Here is an 18,293-nt window from a genome sequence, read left to right as displayed (position 1 = left end):
GGAAACAGTCATTAGAAAGTGCTGGCCAGAGCTGAAAGCCTCGATGGTTTCTTCTCTCTGAGGGGAGTTAAGGCCGGAGAGAAACAGATGGGGTGGCCAAACAGGGCTGGACAGGCTGCTGGCTCTGGTTAAAAGGGTACATGGATGACACTGAAGATGTGGCTGAGTGACAGAGGACTCAGACTGTGTTGAGACATTGAAAGCACAAGCTCTCTCTCTCTCTGTCTCTCAGAGGTCCAGTCCCTGGTGAAGCAAAACAGTCCCACAACGAGAGAGAAAGAGAGAGAAAAGATAGAAAAAAACACAATCCACGGGCCTCTGGATACCAGTGTATGCATTTTCATTTCTATTTATAGTAACACGTACATATTGTTAAAATGCCAAATTGCTGTTTGTCATTTTAGTACTTAGAACAAGCGTTATATATATGCAACTTGTTCGCTAAAGAGGTGAAGACGACAGAGGCATTTAAGCAGAGCTGCAGAGTAAATGGAGATGGCAAGACAGACAAATAGCAAAAAGGAAAAAAAGGCCTAGACATATGGCGACTGGGCGCTACTGTCGAATTGGAAGGTAATTTCCAAAAGAGGAAGGAAGCCTGGCAACGAGCTAAAGTAAGCATGATAAATCATCTTTCTATTTATTTTGGCGGAAGCTCCCTGAAATTGCCAATGGATCCTTGTCTCTATCGAGTGAGTTCATTCGGAATGTTGCTGCCAAGAGCATGATGACAATTTGACGTGAAAGTCCTATTAAAATATATTCTCCTCTCCACTCTGTGTGCACCATATCAACCACTATAATTAAACACTACTGTACCTTCCCAAGCCAGCATGCTACTTTCCGCCACCTGCTCATTCTCAACCTTAACCCTCCACCAGCTGTGAGGAGGAGTCATTAAACTATAAGGAAGAGTGCTGGACTTGCCTACATGACTCAAGGCCAAAACTCGTCTGACATCATATAGCCTCTCCGCACGTTACAGCCACCCACAAAGCCCACCATTGTGTGCCCGCCTTCCTGAAACGCACACTCGTGCCCAATCGCGCTCAACAGAATCAGTCATCGGACAAAAAGGACACAGTTAATTAACATCAGATCTATCAGCAAACATGTAGCCAGGCCAGAACGGGCACATTAGATCATGCCCTCCTTCATGGTGAGATGGAAAAATAGAAGAACACCACACGTTCTGGTTGTTTTCACAGATTGACATTAGAAGACACAGGCGGAGGTCCACTTTCATCTGAGATGTGCCCCTGACTGCGTCAGTGGAACAGGTGTGCTGTGTTTATACAAGTTCTGGAGCCATTGTGTGCACTAAGCTTTCGACACGCCCTGACTGGAGATGATCTGTGGATCTGTCAACTTTTTGGCCCAAAAGTGCACCGCTACAAAGAAAAGGCTACATTTTTAAATAGTTCAACATGCACTTCATCTTTTAAACCTTTTGAGAGATGATACAAAACTGCCCCTAAATAACTACTGTTGTACCTTGACTTACAAAACTGCCCCTATATAACTACTGTTGTCTGAGAAGCGCAACTTCCAAAACAGCTGAAGTAAAAAAGAAGAAATTATCTTGAATTCGGGAGAAAAATCCCTTCTACTTTGGAACAGGATGTTGTTGTCTTATTATGGTGCGTGTCTTGAGGCAGCATGTCAGCTTACCTTTTCTGACTGCAGTAAACACTGCAGGGATCGTCTAACCGGGGAAAATGTGTCTAGTATCTCCAATATCACTTCAGTGGTGTGTTCCCGAGACTTTTACAAGGGCTAAAAGCACTCTGAACAACAAGGACAAACCTTATCCTAAGAGCTGTTTGTTGTTGTTTCACATTCGTTAAGCAGACTTCACAAGCACCTAGTTATAATCACATAAATATAAAAAAGGATTCCCAAACATTATCAATCAAACGAGAAAACAAACAAACAAAAAAAACTCCCTAAGGACACATGGAGGCACAGCAGTGACCTTGTGAAACATTCTTAAAAAATAGATCTTCTATGCTGCCGAGCAAAAAAGATAATTTCCCTTCGCGTGCACATTAAAGCAGTTGAGGGACTACATGCCCACTGAGTTTGCTGCTACGTTGGTTTGCTGGGCTGGAGATGGGTTGACATGCCAGAATTCCTGCAGCATGTGTGCTGTGTGGCATTGCCATTAAAAATGATTTTCCCCGTTCTCAATTCCTTATTTTTTTCCCCCTACGTTAACATATGAATTATAGTTTGGACTCAAAAAAGACTATAGTGGAAATTAATTCAAAAATGCCACGGATTCTGAATATCTAGTATTAAAATTGAGAAGTCCTGATTTGATTTTCTCTAAACTGAAGCCGTATTGACAAGACAGCGATTCTTAAATTTGGCATATTTCTGTTATTTTAATCCCATGTTTACGCAACCGCTTTGTGTTAATGGATGCCCTGCCACCTCTTTTGACATCAAAAATGCTGCTACACATCAGACATGTGAGACCAAATCACACGTTCTAGATCTAATGGATAAGATTTTTGTCTCAGCCCGCTTCAATTGGGTTATAACACGTCAGTGGATCGTAAGAGCCCTTCTCGCAGTAGGAGGCAATAAAATAATAATCACATAAAACAATACAACGGTGAGCATATTCTACGAGGTATTTATAGTAGCAGTCCAGTTATGCATTAGGCACTGTGTTCTCAAGATGGAAGTGGGCTATTTGCAAAATGTGAGTTCAGTACAAGCCGGCCGACTCGCAACGACTGCATCATGTCATTTAGCCGAGAAGAGCTGCCAAACACAACCATCCGTGGCCATTGGAGAGACAGTTAAGTGCTTTTGTGTAAAGGTAACAATGGAGAAAGCTCCATGGAGGAAGAGATTGCAGCCTGACAGGTGAGTGTGCTTCTTTAGAGCAACTCAAGAGGTTTGCTGCCAGAGTGAAGACTATCCTCAGAGGTTATATTTACAACTTAATGCAATTCTATAGAAGGAACACCATAACAACTTGTGCATAACAATATGGGTGTGTTACTATAAATAGAAATAAGTGTTTTTTATTGCACTCGTGTATAGTATATCTGAACTTGTAAATACTTATGGATGTTCAAATATCAGAACTTTATACAATACTGAATCAAAGTTATGGGCCACCACTAGATGTATTGTTTTATTGGCCAACTATGACTAGACGTATATTAAGACCATCTTGTAAAATCTGAAGGGAAATGTAAGTTCTTTCCTGTACAACGGCAAGAGAAACAGATATTAATAAATTCATCACATCTTATTTTGTTGTCAGCCAGCCCTACCTCACTTGTCAACTTTCTGCTGAAAATATTGCTTTCCCGTTAACTCATCTGCTTCCAGATTGATGTTTTTAATCGGAGCTCTTAATATTTCTTGCAAAAATTCTATATCATTTGAATAACTTTGGGTCTTTGGGAGAGGCAGGCTAATTTGAGGTTCATATTTACTTCATATGACGATAAAATGTTTCGTGAAAATATTTCCATTTAACTTCATTGCACACAGGATTACAATTAAATCGTTTTAAATGTATTTAACATTGAATTCATATCCAGAGTACAGGCAGAGAATAATACGAAGCCAAGTGACACTTACTGTCAAAGACATTAACATAAAATATATTTATGTAACAGTCGAAAAGCCAGAGGCTCAGGATGGGGCTGAGGAGACATTAGAATGAGCCCTGTGTCCAATATATAAAGTAATATATTAGAACAACCTCTCAACATCCTTCAACTCCCAGGCCATTTATCTTGACTGTAAGAAAACAAAAAAAAGAGAAGAGCAGCTGTGCTTCATCAAGGAAACAAAAGAAGCAGAGATGAGGTGAGGCTGGCAAGGAAGCTGAAGACAGCTCAGAAGGAAAGAGGGAGCTTAAGATGAAATATGGAACTGGGTTATAAATAAGTACAAAAAATGTCTTCAACCTTAAGAGCATTAAATTATTTCAAGCATATCCAGCCATAGCATTAGCGTCAGAACATAGTGCCACTAAGTATAATCCATTTGAATCAGGAATTTTGATTAAAGTTTGTTGTCATGTCAACTCAGTTCTTTGAAAATGTGAAAAGCCATTAAAAAAAAAATCTCATTTGGGCATTTTAATAAGCAACCATTAAATGAAAAGTGGCAAACATTAAATATTAAAATAGTGGTGACTTGAATTACAGGATTTTGTTTGTTTAGTTTTGTTTTATTCTCATGTCATTACTATTTTATTATTTTCTTCTTTATATATAGGCAAAAAAAGAGGTATGACTACACTTTAGACCTGTCAACATAAGCAATACCCCTTGTTTCTTAGCAGAAGGAAAGACAATTGAACTTGGTTGGATAAATAAATAAAAGAAAAATAAATGAGATAAAAATTGTTAATCAACGCATCTGAATATCATTGGATGGCAGGAAACCTCTACCTGTTCCTGGATAAAGTTCCTCAACTCACTTCAATTTTGTTCTGCAGCAAAAAGAGTTCGAAAAAAAAATAACGGCACACAGGGTCCTCAAAAATAGAAGAATCTTACCATTGCAACTGGGGAATATGCAAGGAAACACAATTAAACCACATGTAAGCAGGAGAATTTCATCCACCAATGCACACCTCGAGTAAGGAGTTAACTTGACTGGGCAATGAAATGGACCTCTAGGGAAGAATGTGATGGTGTTAGCAGGGTACAAGAGCCATTAAGAAGACTCACAGCACAGGAGGATGCAATGCACTCTAACACTATACTGTAGAGTAGTTCTCTAAAATTGTAACTAAATTAAACAACTGTTTTTTTACAAGCAAACGAGCAGATCCAACATTCCCAAAAACAATTCAGATCCAATATATAAGATTAACATATAAGCAATAAAGTGGCATTTTTCATCTTCAGTCGGTAGATTTTTATCCTAACTTGTAATGTTTTACTTAAGCATACACTTTCGACTACTTCAACCACAGACTAGCACTATAGAAGTAACAATTGAACTAACATAGCTCCATCTATTTCTACTGTTTAGTTTTTTTAAGGAGTCAGAGTGTAACAAAACCAATAAAAGATTTACACCCAAGGCTTTTAGTTCAAACCACTTGCCGCCAAGAGAAGCACAGACTCTTACAAAACAGAGCGCATGATATCACAGGCAAAAATCACTGCAATAAGTCATCAAGAAAAAGATTTATACACACACATACACAGCAATTTATAGGTATAAAATAATAGGGCTTTACCCCTTGCATGCATGGGACTCCTTTAATTTTGTCTGACTTGATCAAAAAGAGAAGGGAAAAAAAAAATCAAATGCAATATAAGCAGGCATGTGTATTTGAATCCGGCACAACAGGCAAAGCAAACACATTAAAAAGCGCACGAGGTGAGCAGCCATGCGCAAAGCTAAAGTTGAGAGAGTTCATTTGGAAGACGTCAAATATTTATGAGAAAGGGGGACGATGCTGGAATGGAAGAAAAGAGGGAAGAACCGAACGTAGTCACATCGAGCCAAATGAAACCAAACGGAGTGGTAGCAATGTCCTCTGTTCTGACTGAGTGGGAGAAAATGAGGTCTTAAATAAGTCACTGTCATTTCAAGTTCATTAGCTCACTGCTTGCTATCAGCCCCTGGGAATATGTACTATTAAGAACTGAATCACTTGTTACATAGATTTCAGCTTGTAAAAATCAATAAAATGCACAGGATTTAATTATGTCAGCTTTCTATAGTTTACTGTAGTTAAGAGTTCAATTTTGAACCAACAAAAGCAACAACCAATAACTATGAATGAACTGCAATTATATCAACAATAAGGCCTAGTCTAATCTTTTATTTTCCCAAATAAAAAGATTCTATGCAATTGTCCTGTTAATTTGACCTAAATAACAGTAAACAACTGGCAACATTCATTTATCCTCCGAGTTGCTTATCCTCACGAGGACTGCAGGGGTGCTGGAGCCTTTCACAGCAAACTATGGGTAGTAGGCAAGGAACACACTGAATTGAATTTGGGGAACACAGCTTTGAAAACAGCTAGGAGCATGTGACAAATTTATTATTCTCTATGGGGGAAATTGGAGGTAAATAACCGTGCTGTAACCCTGTACACAGAATTACGGCTTCATTTACTTCAACCACCTTGCTGATCTACCATAATTATTCCTAGAAGCCGAATCCCAGTGAGCCTGAGTGGTTGTCTGTCTTTATGTTCCCTGCAATTGTCTGGCGACCAGTCTAGGATGTACTCCACTAATCACTGGGGATGGGCTTGAATAGGCTTCAAATGGACAAATGGGTGTTTTATGAAAACGTAGGGGGAAAAAGGGACTGGAACTAGTGACACAGCATGTCTGCAGACCATGAGACATACTGTGAGAGAGCAAAAAGTGGGCATAGCAAAAGCCATTTAGGTCATGAAAACACATCTTTTACCAGCAAACAGGATGACATTGACAGTAATTGCATGTAATTATAAGCTTTTCTTTGCGTTACTTGTCTTCCAAGACATTAGTAACGCTCCGGTCATGCCCATGCTCCCATCTTCAGCTTCTTAAGTCCAAATAGCCGCAGTGGTCAAGCCGAACAAGCAAACCACGACTGGGAGTTTTGTGAGCCACACAAAAATGATGTCAGCTTAAGGCAGATTTTGCTATCTAATTACACAAAAATGCGCTAAAGACAGCAGAGTGGATCTGAGCTGGCATGGGAGTGGGCAGCAAAAAGAAAGTGCAGGAAAAGTGGCCATGGCTGACTACCTATTTATGTGTGCAATATATGGGGAAGCTTCAAATCTCATTTTACTTGCATCATGACAATAAAAGCATTCAATTCAATTAAAAAAACAGAAAATAGTGCTTTCGTCATCAGAAGAATTAATGCAATGAGAAGGAAGGGGTGATCTCAAGGATTAGAGTGAATGAAAATGCACTAAAACACAGCTAAGAGTCTGTTTGGGATCCAACAAGTCCATAAAAAGACTGTTCTCCACAGAAATACAAAGCAGAGAAAGCAGGGGGAACTTCCAAAGAAATGTTTCCCCACAGAAGGTTCAGGAAATCTAAATGTTAAATAAAAAAAATCATCAGAGATGTATTAACCTTTGCAATAATTAAGAGACCCATTAAAATACATAATGCAAAACCAGAAACAGTCATAAAAAAACCTTCAAGGCTTTTTGTAGAGTCTTGGAGAATATTTAATAGAAATAACTCATTTTATTTACCATTTATAAAATTTGATGTATTTTTTGTTCATGTTTATTTTGTGATTTTAGATTTACATTCTGTTAAAAAAATCGGAGCGCTTGTAATTTTGAATATGTGTTGTACGCACGATGAAAGAGTTGCTAGCAGAACCACCTCACAGTTCTGAGATCGAAGGTTCAATCCCCGGTAGGTTCCCACCTTCTTGTGTGAGGTTTGCATGTTCTCCCCGTGTTTGCGTGGGTTTTCTCCGGCTACTCCAGTGTGATCCCTCATCTCAAAAACATGCTTGGCAGACTTGTAGTACACTCAGAATAGTCCCTAGCTTTGAGTGTGAACATGAATGGTTGTTCGCCTCATTGTGCCCTGCGATTGGTTGGCAACCAATTCAGGGTGTCCCCCGCCTCCTGTCTACAATCCCCCCCAGCACACCCAAAACATTGTGAGGATAATTAGTATGCAAATGAATGAATGAAAATGAGTAAATGTGTTATTGGCTTGAAGAAAGAGCAAACATAACTCGCAGGTCTACTAGATATATTTGGTGTGACATGATAATAGAGGACACTTTTCCCTTCTAAATTAAAATCATTTCAGATTTGTGGTGGACATGTTGGATCCCACGGACTGCACCGCCACGTTGTTCCTGTCTGGAAGCCCTAAAGGAACTGTCAGCAGCAAGGACAAGCTTGTGCATTGTGGGAGTGAGCATTGCAACTGGAAACATGTTGCTGATTTGGGAGTGATTATGGAAGCTGATGTTTACACCTCAAGGGGGTGCAAACTGAAGACAGAACATATTCACAAGTCTTGAAACACCTGCCACGTTGGCCACACAAACACATAGATGCACACAAACCCAGACAAACCCAATGACTTCGATTCCCTATGGCCATATGCATATGCCAATGTGATGCTTTAATAACAACCAACTACTGAGAGTCAATTCTTTATGCACAGTGTGAAGCATACATCAGAAGTCAGAGAGATGATGAGCAAATTTCACTGATTGGTACGCCGATCAAACACTGCTTTGCAGATATAAGATTGATATCTTCTGATGGTGACAAGCTTCAAAATATGTATAAAGGTTTGTGAAGGAAGGCGAAAGAATATAAAGCGACAGGAATAGATTATATCAGGACAGTGGCGTCTGATCGGTGAGAAGCAATCAGCTAGGCTGACTCTTGATGTTTGGCTCACACAATAAAATAGCAAAAGATAGCAATCTATGAATGGGATTTTCCATCAAAAAAACGAATCGGACTCAGAAAAAAATATACAGTGAATACTCAAAGGTGACAAGAGATTTCCTCGTTCAAGTTATTATCACTGCTGAGAATAACAGAAATAGAAATGATCTCAAATGTTGTAATAAAAAAAATTGAGATGACATGCATTCGTTATCCGAGGTGCTTTTTGTCTGTCACAAGGGTTGCGAGGGTGCTGGAATCTTTATCATCCAACAACGGGCACTAGGGAGGGTACACCCTGAATTGGTTGCCAGCTAATTGCAGGGCACATACAGACAAAAAAAACAATCATGCTAGGACTTAAGCCTATGGACAATTTGGAGTGTTTGATCAGCCTACCACGCATGTTTTTGGAATGTGGGAGGAACCTGCAGTACCCGGAGAAAACCCACACTGCCACAGTGAGAACATGTAAACACAGGAAAACCAAAACCCCAAAGCTGGGATTGACCAAATCAAGTACAAATACTTGGAGTTGACATATTGACAAATTTCCCTCCGTAGCAAGGAATTGGAGGCCAAGAAAAGGTCTATTGCACAAGTGTAGAGTTGTGTATTTCTTTGGGGTGTGTCATCCAGCAGAAGTCACACTGTGTATTAATACAGCAGTGGGCGGTGAATATTGGGTCAGCACTGTGTCCGTAAGCAGTAGGAGCCAGAACCACACAAGTTCATATGACGTTAGGGCCATAAAACAAATCCTGCCATAACAAGCTCTTGTGGCTGATGAGCATTCAAGTCTCCAATGAGGTGTAGGTTCAAATCCCGCTGAACCTCATTAGTAGTTGAAGTTGTATAAAAGAACAAAGTACAGATTTTTTCCACATGTTCATTTAGCAGGAATTGTGAACTTACAATTCAATGAGTTGAGATGAGCTAAAATTCAAAACCATACTAGCCAGATACATAAAACACAGCAAGGGAATTGAAGAGGCAGAGACTTTCTCTTATCAGTGTATAAGCTGCACTTCATCAGCCAACTCAATGTCTCAACTCAGGGCAAGCACAAAAGTGAGAAGGGATAGCAAAAACAACGCCTTCATGGCACATTTCCTGTGGCATGGAAGCATGCCAAATGAGCAGCAAACATGTGGGACACATTTGGAAGTCAATGGCAGGACAGAGTTATACTCTTTGAATGAGAAATGTGCTGTATGTGGTTATGATTTTGCCTTCCTTCTTATATTTAGCCTAAAATCATCATGTACCCAGACCTTGAATCAACAGTTTTGCTCTCCACAAATGAGTCACCCCAAGTATTTACTTTCTATATTTATATTGTATGTGGGAAAAACTGCATTTTGTTGACTACTCCTGATCCTTTCATACACTGGCAAAGTGAGAGTTTTTCATGTTTTATTCAGTAAATTAGACTAGAATGCACTGGATATGTATTGCTCTGTTTATGCCTAACAATAGTTAATTTTTTGTACTTGTGTGATAATTAAAAAGAGGAAGAAAAAAATAACTAACTATGGTACAGAAGAGGTTTGATCTCGCTATTTTGCCACGTGTATACACACAGCATCCAATTAAGCTTTGCCTCTCTTATCAGCTAGTCTGGTAATGACTTTCACTTAAAATAGGCAAACTTAGAATTCAATGTCAGGGTTTAGTTTACCAGAAGATAAAAACAAAGTCCCATTCGTGAATGGGATAGATTGTGTAAATCTGCCTGCAATTGCAATACAAAATGTGTATCTCCATTTTTCAGCATTTGCTGCTAACGGTTTGTCAGGCATATCTATATTCAGTTTTGCTGGTTGAAGTTTCAAGACAGTTCAGCGTGACACAAAAAACGGGAACTTTTGAAAAATAAAAAAAAAACAGGCATGATGGAAGAAACATGTTGTTCATAATCAATGAAACTTTTAAAACATGCCATTTAAGAAGCAATAATTGAATTTTCATTTATTTAAAAGTACGTCCTTCAGACAGCATCTTCCTCAAAGATTGCATTCTTAAAATCTGCTGTTGAGATTCCTCATTGATCGCTGCAACTTCATTCTGAATTCACCATGGTTACTAAGATGGCGGGAAGTTTACTTACTCAAGGTTACTGTCACTTGCTCATGTCTGCCAATACCCACTTCAAAAATGCATTTTTTATAAAAATACGAATGTGTGTGTGTGTGTGTGTGTCATCTACTCCGGTATATAATGGATGTGACTGACTGAAGAAAACTTACAAGTCAAGCTATCACTCAAGTAAGAAATATTCTCCTGCCTCAAATGGGGGTGCCATTTGAGGCTTCTATTTCAATAACCAAATATGGTTCTCTGACCAATAAGAGGCTATCTATGTCTAAAACAAAACACATTGCTAATGCTTTTCCTGAGATGTACTCCATGATAACCTCATCAAATGTAATCTCCTAGTTATTGTCCTATCACTACACAATGGTTAAACAATACATTATCAATCCAGGATGTGTTTATTAAACATTTCTGCAGCCATATCGGCACGGCAGCCGCGTTCAAAACAACCCTGTTGCTGTGGGCGACCGTGCAGACCGACCGGCCTGTCGTTCTCTCTCTACCACAGTGGAGTCAGTGTGCATCTCCAAGCAGGGGTGCTGAGCAACAATCTCTCACAGCACTTACAGATGACATTTCAGAGCACAGAGCAGCACACTGTCAGCCTCTGGCAAGCGGCAATCAACAACAACACAAACGATGCACAGGGATACCCGTGCTTGGGCAAAACATTAACGGCCCTGTCTGCACACGTTACAACAGCTCGTCTTTTGTTTTTTGTTTTCTTTGCTTGTTGTTGTTTGTTTGTTTTCAAATCTGGGCGTGAAGATTCCAACTCTTTAATCTAATTTAAAGTGCATAACAGTGAAGGAAATCTGAGTGGAAGAGCATTACACAGAAGAAAAACATCAAAAGTAGTATTGTTAATAATCCGCTAGGATATGGAGGGAAAATCAATCATCCTTTTCTTTCATAAAACATTGACAAGAAAGCCGTTTACAAAACTAATTACACGATAATGTTCTTTCATTTCTAGTCAACTGTGGTTCGTTTCTGTTAACGAATTTATTCCCTCGCTCCATTAAACCATTCTTCAAACAATAATTTAAATGGCCGAGTATTTATTCCAGGGCTACATCTTACTTCCTGCAATAAATTAATAGTCAATAACTAGAATTTTATATTACATTAATAAAATGTGACCAAGTCCAATTTTTAGCAATGTCTCCATGCCAATCTGAGTACAGACAGTGAACTTTGGGTAGCTACCTATACCGAGTCCGAGTAAATTTCTGTCTTAATACTTCACTCTGCTCTGACCTACACAACGTTATTTATTAACTTTAATGTCAAATGCAGCTGGCAAAGCACAAGTTTGTGACGAAACAATACACTGACTATTTTTGAAGTGAAGTCATTCAAATGCACAACATTTGCCAAAATGTCGCTTTGCGAGTCATTTGATTTTCAAAAATCGTTTGCCGTGCCTTTTGGCTGAGTATCAAAATGATGCAAAATACGTCCACATCTAATTGACAGCTTATTTTTCTGTAATGAGATGCGGACAAACAGGAAAGCTTTTGCGCCTTGCTTTCTGTCTTCGGGCACGAACTTTGAGGAGCAATGGCGCTGGCAACAATGGAGGCAAAGAGTTGTGCACAAGGTTAGACATGTTGAAACCAACTTTTGTTGAAAACAACAACTTCGCACCTGTCAGACTATGTAGCAACTTGGCACAGCTCGCCTTTCTTCGTCAATAAACTAATTAAGTCTGAGTCAACAGCGCCCCAGCTGATTTCAGCACAGTAGTGCACTCCTTTCCGACTTAATTAATCCATGTTTCATGATGTTTAATGATCATTTAAAGATGTAACTCACGGTTTATAAGAGAAGAACAATTATGAAAGTTGAATATAGAGATTCATCATGAATTCTCCGCAATTTAAGATACTAAATGGCTGTTTTATGCATTATCACGCTTTATTTAAAGAAACGAAATATACAGACAAACAAAATGTTGTAGTTGGCCGGGATTGTCCGACAAAACTCAAAATTAATATTTTTTGATGGTCAACCAATTCCAAAAGGATGTAATATTTGAAACATAAATGAAAGATTTAAGCAAAAAATAGTCAAATTTTTAGTACCAGTTACAAGAATGTCACAGAAAAAAAGTTGTGAATCAAAGCAACACAGTATAACTTTTTACATTTTTAAATAGTTACTATATCTTCAGGTAACAAGTTAATTTGATTGTGTTAGATATAATCTGTTGCTCTATTGAATCATTATGACACACACTACACAATATGATTCATATTTAAAAAGAAGCCTATTGGGATTCAGTTTAATCTTTGCCAATGATTTCTTAATCTTGAGCTAGCTCCAATCTTCTGGTATTTTCTTCCACATTATTGCATCATCCCACAGTTTGTGGTTATTTCGGAGGTAGCGATCATAAAACGAGATGAGACACACTAGATAGGTGACCTTGAGTGCAGCTTGGACCAAACATTAGGTTGATCAAGCCCCGGTGTCACAGTGGGAAACATCCTCGGCCAAATGTCAGAGATCAACCTCACTATTCAGGTGGCTCATAATTGGCACACATAAAGTGAAGCTTTCATGTTTTTACTTCGGGGTTTAATATGCCTGGCTAGAGTGCCAGAGTAGATATTTATGTCCTCCACCTCAGAGATGGAGAAACAGGAAAAGAGTCAAAGCTTACTTCCACTTCCCTGTGCCACTTCACTAACCTAACCTGGAGTTGAGAGGAGCTCCATATCATTGATTTAAAGAGGGAGTTCTTTAATGCATTATGGATTACACACATTTGAGGGAAGAAAGCAAGAGAGGAAGAGCTTGGCCATTAATTATTTCACTATGGTCCAGACCTAAATTCAAAGTCTTGAATTACTACTTGGTCCTTTGCATCTTTTGAAGTATGGTGACATGACAAGTCAAAGCACAATCACTGCAATCCTCACAGACTGAAAATATAAATCCAAAAAAAGGACTTTAGTATTTTACTGCCCTCTACTTTTTTTGTTTGGACTTGTGAATAAGACACTAGCAAATAAATATTTATGTCTGTTTTATAATATGCAGCAACAGTGCCTGCTGTTTTACTTGTCAGTGCATGTACTGTACCTGCCACAGCACAAACTATGAAATGTGTGCGTGCATGTTTTGATGCATGTGTGAAAGCCATCCACCAAATTCCAGAAGAGGCACACGTGTAATCATCTGAGCTGCAGTGAGGCTGACATTAGCCTATGGATGACACAGTGATGAGTAACACGGTGCGCTCACAGCTCACACTCAAGTGACCGGCTGCTCATTTATAATAAGCAACAATTCCCAGCCACCAGGCTGCTGTGAGTGTGTTTGCATATGTCTGCAGCAAAATAGAGTCCACAATAAAACAAACTGTTATTCCGAGCAAGTGTCAAATATTTTTGAGGAGCCATCAATGAGCAACAATATTTCAACGCTTTGTTTCATTGCCAGATTTTTACAAGCAAGAAAAGAAATTGAAAACAAAATCCTTCGCATGATATAAACAGGTCTAAAAATCTCACAAAAGTTCATAATTGACATTATATAATATAAAGACAGAGCTTTACAGCAGCATGAATGTTTATGGTGCTCAAAACATTTTCATACCGCTGTGTCACAATATTATTTCTTGGGTTTTACTTCACATTTTTTATAAGATAAAAATGTTTTGATGTGCCATGACTTTAATACATTTTGAACCTCTCTCTACTTTATAAAAGTTCATAGTTATACTCCTGATGTCAACCTATTCAAGATGAAGTGACCTCAAGAGAGCAAATGTAAGTTTTATAAAGAGGGATGGGCCCATATTTATTCAAATACTTCAGTATGGCAAATCTGCTGTTATCCAAAACATTTAATTGAGGTTTCTACTGCTAAAGTAGCATTATACCAGATATTCAATCCAAAAGTTCACTTACCTCCCATCTCTTACCTGATGAATGAATACACATTTTAATCAATTAAAATATAAATACACCATTTTCAGTTTAAGATGTCTATTGTTGTAATGTTTGATTGATGATAGATAGACAGATAAACAAATAGGCAGATAGACAAATAGACAGATAGATTGAATTGCAATATTTCTCATTAATATACTTTTACACAAAATTAAAATACATCTGATTTTACTTTTTGAAGCTCTTTCAGCCAGCACGTGGTGCTTTTTAAGGACCGAGATAACGTCGGAGTTGATCACACTCACCGGATATTTCAGACTGTGGAACCCCATCAGGGGAGAATCCTTTCCCCGTATAAAAGTCCCGTATATCCGAACAACTCCTGGCTTTGCCGGAGCCTTTGTCCCCGCAGACTGTGGCCGTCAGCGAGCACAGCACCAGAGCTGCCACGATTCGAGAATCCATCCCGGCACAATGTCAACTCAGTCAAGTGCAAAAGAAATGATACAACAATCCAGAGGGCGTCTAAAAAAAAAAAACAAAAGAGTGCGCTCAATATTTTTCCTTGTCCTGAAGTAACGGCAACCGTCCGGTTAAAAAAAAACAATAGGAAAAATAAAATCGTGTCACGATCGTGGGCTTTAAAAAAAATCCACTTTAGTTTTAGGCGTCCTGGTGAAATAAGGAGCGAGACAGGGAGATACTAATTAAAAGGAGTCCGTCAGGTGAGAAATAGTCCAACGTGGAGCTTGATGAGGTGCCGCCTGCTTTTGCGCAGCCTAATGCACGACGCGTCTATACCGGCAATTAGGACGAGCCGACAGGGAAGGAAGGAGTCCGGGAGGGAGGGAAGGAAGGAGGCGTTTCGGGGGGGGGGGGTCTGATGACTCTGATCTCAACTGGGAGATACGCGCACTTAGCACTCCTCTTTCAGCGCTATCTCTCAAATTCTCAGTAGATCTGACGCACCGTGGGAGCAATTTGTAAGGGAAATTTCTCCAAAATATTGATCATGCAAAAATGTGAAAATCAGAGGTTTGTCGAAACTTCAAATTCGCGTTTAATCCACACTGTGATCAGACTAGTAATTTAGAAGAAACAATAATAATCTTCCCCTTTTCCAATCAATGGAAATGCCATTAATAAAATATGTTCCAGCCCCACCCCAAAAAGCAACACAAAGGTTTGTAATAGCCTGAATGATTTGAGGAAAATAACTAAACAATCATACATTTTATTGAGACTGAAATAATATGGTAATATTCAGTAAATTGAATGCAAAGAATCAACCTTTCAAATGGCAAGTTAATATTGTCTTGATGTCCACACTAGTATCCATCACAGCAAGAAAGGGGATAATATGGAAATTTGGGTGTGACCTACTGCATGTTACAAAATGTACCTGTGCCGCCCGGATATATTTACGTTGCCTATATTGGGGATCTTGTCAAACTTTAAGGCGGCCCGCTGGATGAGTGGCTAGTGCATCCGCCTCACAGTGGGAGATCTGGGATCAAATCCAGGTCGGTCCGCCAGTGTGGAATTTGCATGTTCTCCCCGTTGGCCTGTGTGGGTTATCTCCGGGTATTCCGGTTTCCTCCCACATTACAAAAACATGCATGGTAGGCTGATTGGACAGTCTAAAATTGCCCCTAAGTACGAGTGTGAGCATGAATGGTTGTTCATCTCCTTATCCCTTGCGATTGGCTGGCCACCAATTCAGGGTGTTCCCTGCCTCTGGCCCGAAGTCAACTGGGATAAGCTCCAGCACCCCCCGCGACTATAGTGAGGATAAAGCGGTTCAGAAAATATTGTAGATGAGTGTAATGTTTGTTCAGCTTTAGCATAGTGTTATGGCATGTTTACTTATTCCAATACATGTCATTGCTATCAACGACACATCTGTCATTTTACAGCAGGCAGAATGTGGCTTTAATGGTGCAGGAATGTGAACGCGTCCTGACAACTTGATTCGGAGCCCAGCAGATGTCCCAGGTGAACTGTAGGCGTGCCCAATCATCCCCCACAGTGCGCTCTCCCGCCGCCCGTACAGTACAGGTCAGCGCTGAGGTTTTTCTCTCCTTGCTGAGCACGTAGAAGCTGCCACATCACTCCTCGCGGCTCAATTTAACGGCCAGCGAGTCCCAGCATGCTTTTCACCTGTCACCTGCTGGTCCTCAGGAGTTTCCCCTATATGGATTTTGTCTGACACAGTTCACTTTTGCCAATATGTTTCTTTTTCATTGTGCCAACCAACTGCATTATTGCGCAAAAGATCATGTTGCAGCAGGTTAGTCTTCCCATAGTTTGGTTCGCTGTGGTCTATCCACTGATTACAGTTTGTTGCTCTGTTAGTGTGCTCATTATTGTGTAGTTGTTTCATCCATAGATTTTACACCAAGTGAAAATGACATTAAGAAAAGGGAAGGCTGTGGCAGCATGGCGCAGTGTTCAGGTTACGGATGAACCAACACGACTGAGAGTAACTAAAACAGTCCACCACCGCTTCATTTCTCTTTGAAGCGATGGTGACACATTGTTTTACCAAACAAAAGCTTTGAAAGTCTGTTGAGCACATTTTCTGCCCAACATTTTCCATTGTGGATCTACATGAGTGAAGCGCTGCGGTCAGGCACACCCAAAAACAAAGACCAAAGAAAGGCAACATGGGAAAATAAAAGATCTTTTTATAGTGACAGTTCTAGTTTCTTCAAGCCAAAATATGAAACAGCCTTCATTTGCTTGCAAGATGGAAAAAAAAACCTAACACGACACCAGAAGAGGTATGTGTTCAAGTTAATTTGAATTAACGTGCTGTGCGCTGCCATTATAGCGTGCAGAGTGCACCAAAAAAATCTGAATATTTATTCATATCAAATGGTGCGGAATATAGCAACATGCTTATTGTTCTCCCAATGAAGACACTAAATCCAATAGTCGGTTAGGCTCAAACGGTTATCCCGCAGCTGGCTTGGGCTTTGCAACACATAACTTGGGAAAGACTCATTGCTGGAACTTTCTGAGTTAGAAACTTTATCCACCAATTTATTTGACTTCACACCCCAAAACTAATAAGCCTACCACTTGCTCTGGCATTATGACACATCCTGGCTGGTATTTTCTCAGTTACTTCCTGCACAAACTAGCTTGGGTATAAGTGATGTCAAACTTATCCCCAAGTGTCAGTGCATATTAACTGTTATTTCCTGTGTTTAAACATAATTTTCTCTATTATATTTCTAAGATATTCACGTCAACCAACTTTTAAAAAGGGAATTCCAGACTGACTTAGTTTACATCTCATCTCATCTCATTTTCTGAACTGCTTTATCCTCATTAGGGTTGCTGGGGGTGCTGGAGCCTAAGGAGACGGACGACCATACACACTCACACCCATACCTAAGGGTAATTTAGAGTGTCCAATCAGCCTACCATGCATGTTTTTGGAATGTGAGAGGAAACCGAAGTACCCGGAGGAAACCCACGCAGGCCTGGGGAGAATATGCAAACTCAACACAGATGGACATGACCTGGATTTGAACCTAGGTCCCCCACTGTAAGGCCGACGCGCTAACCACTCGCGTCACTGGGCCGCCCTGGCTTAGTTTACATTTTTCTTCTAATCCGTGTGTGTTCAGAATTTTAAAATTGTGTTTGTATTTTGTGTTTGTTAAAGTAAGAACATGGCTTCTGTGCACACTACATGTTAGTCTGTTATTTGTGTGTGTACCCAAGTTTTGCACATGTGGTCATAGTTCTGCAACAGAGAAACTGGTTGGTCCTCCACTGTCTTGACGTGTCTATATAATTAACGCTCAGCAGCACAGCAGCCGTGTTTTCTTCCCATTGAAGTTTTATTGGGCCTGACCATGAAAGGCCTTCTAATGAGGACCAGTATTCCAGGGGAAGTT

General features: G+C 39.7%; 1 protein-coding gene across 1 annotated transcript in view; it reads right to left on the bottom strand.

Annotated features, from left to right (window-relative positions):
* The window catches only part of gpc1b (glypican 1b), a 42,537-nt gene extending 27,279 nt beyond the window's left edge, over window positions 1-15,258 (bottom strand). The window contains exon 1 of the mRNA XM_077615115.1: window positions 14,688-15,258. Coding sequence (XP_077471241.1) covers window positions 14,688-14,847 — 160 coding nt within the window. The 5' untranslated portion in view covers window positions 14,848-15,258. The remainder of the gene's footprint in view (window positions 1-14,687) is intronic.
* Window positions 15,259-18,293: the final 3,035 nt, after the last annotated feature.

The sequence above is a fragment of the Stigmatopora argus genome, chromosome 12 (assembly GCF_051989625.1).
Source record: "Stigmatopora argus isolate UIUO_Sarg chromosome 12, RoL_Sarg_1.0, whole genome shotgun sequence".
NCBI lineage: Eukaryota > Metazoa > Chordata > Actinopteri > Syngnathiformes > Syngnathidae > Stigmatopora > Stigmatopora argus.
This window is presented reverse-complemented; position numbering and strand designations above follow the sequence as displayed.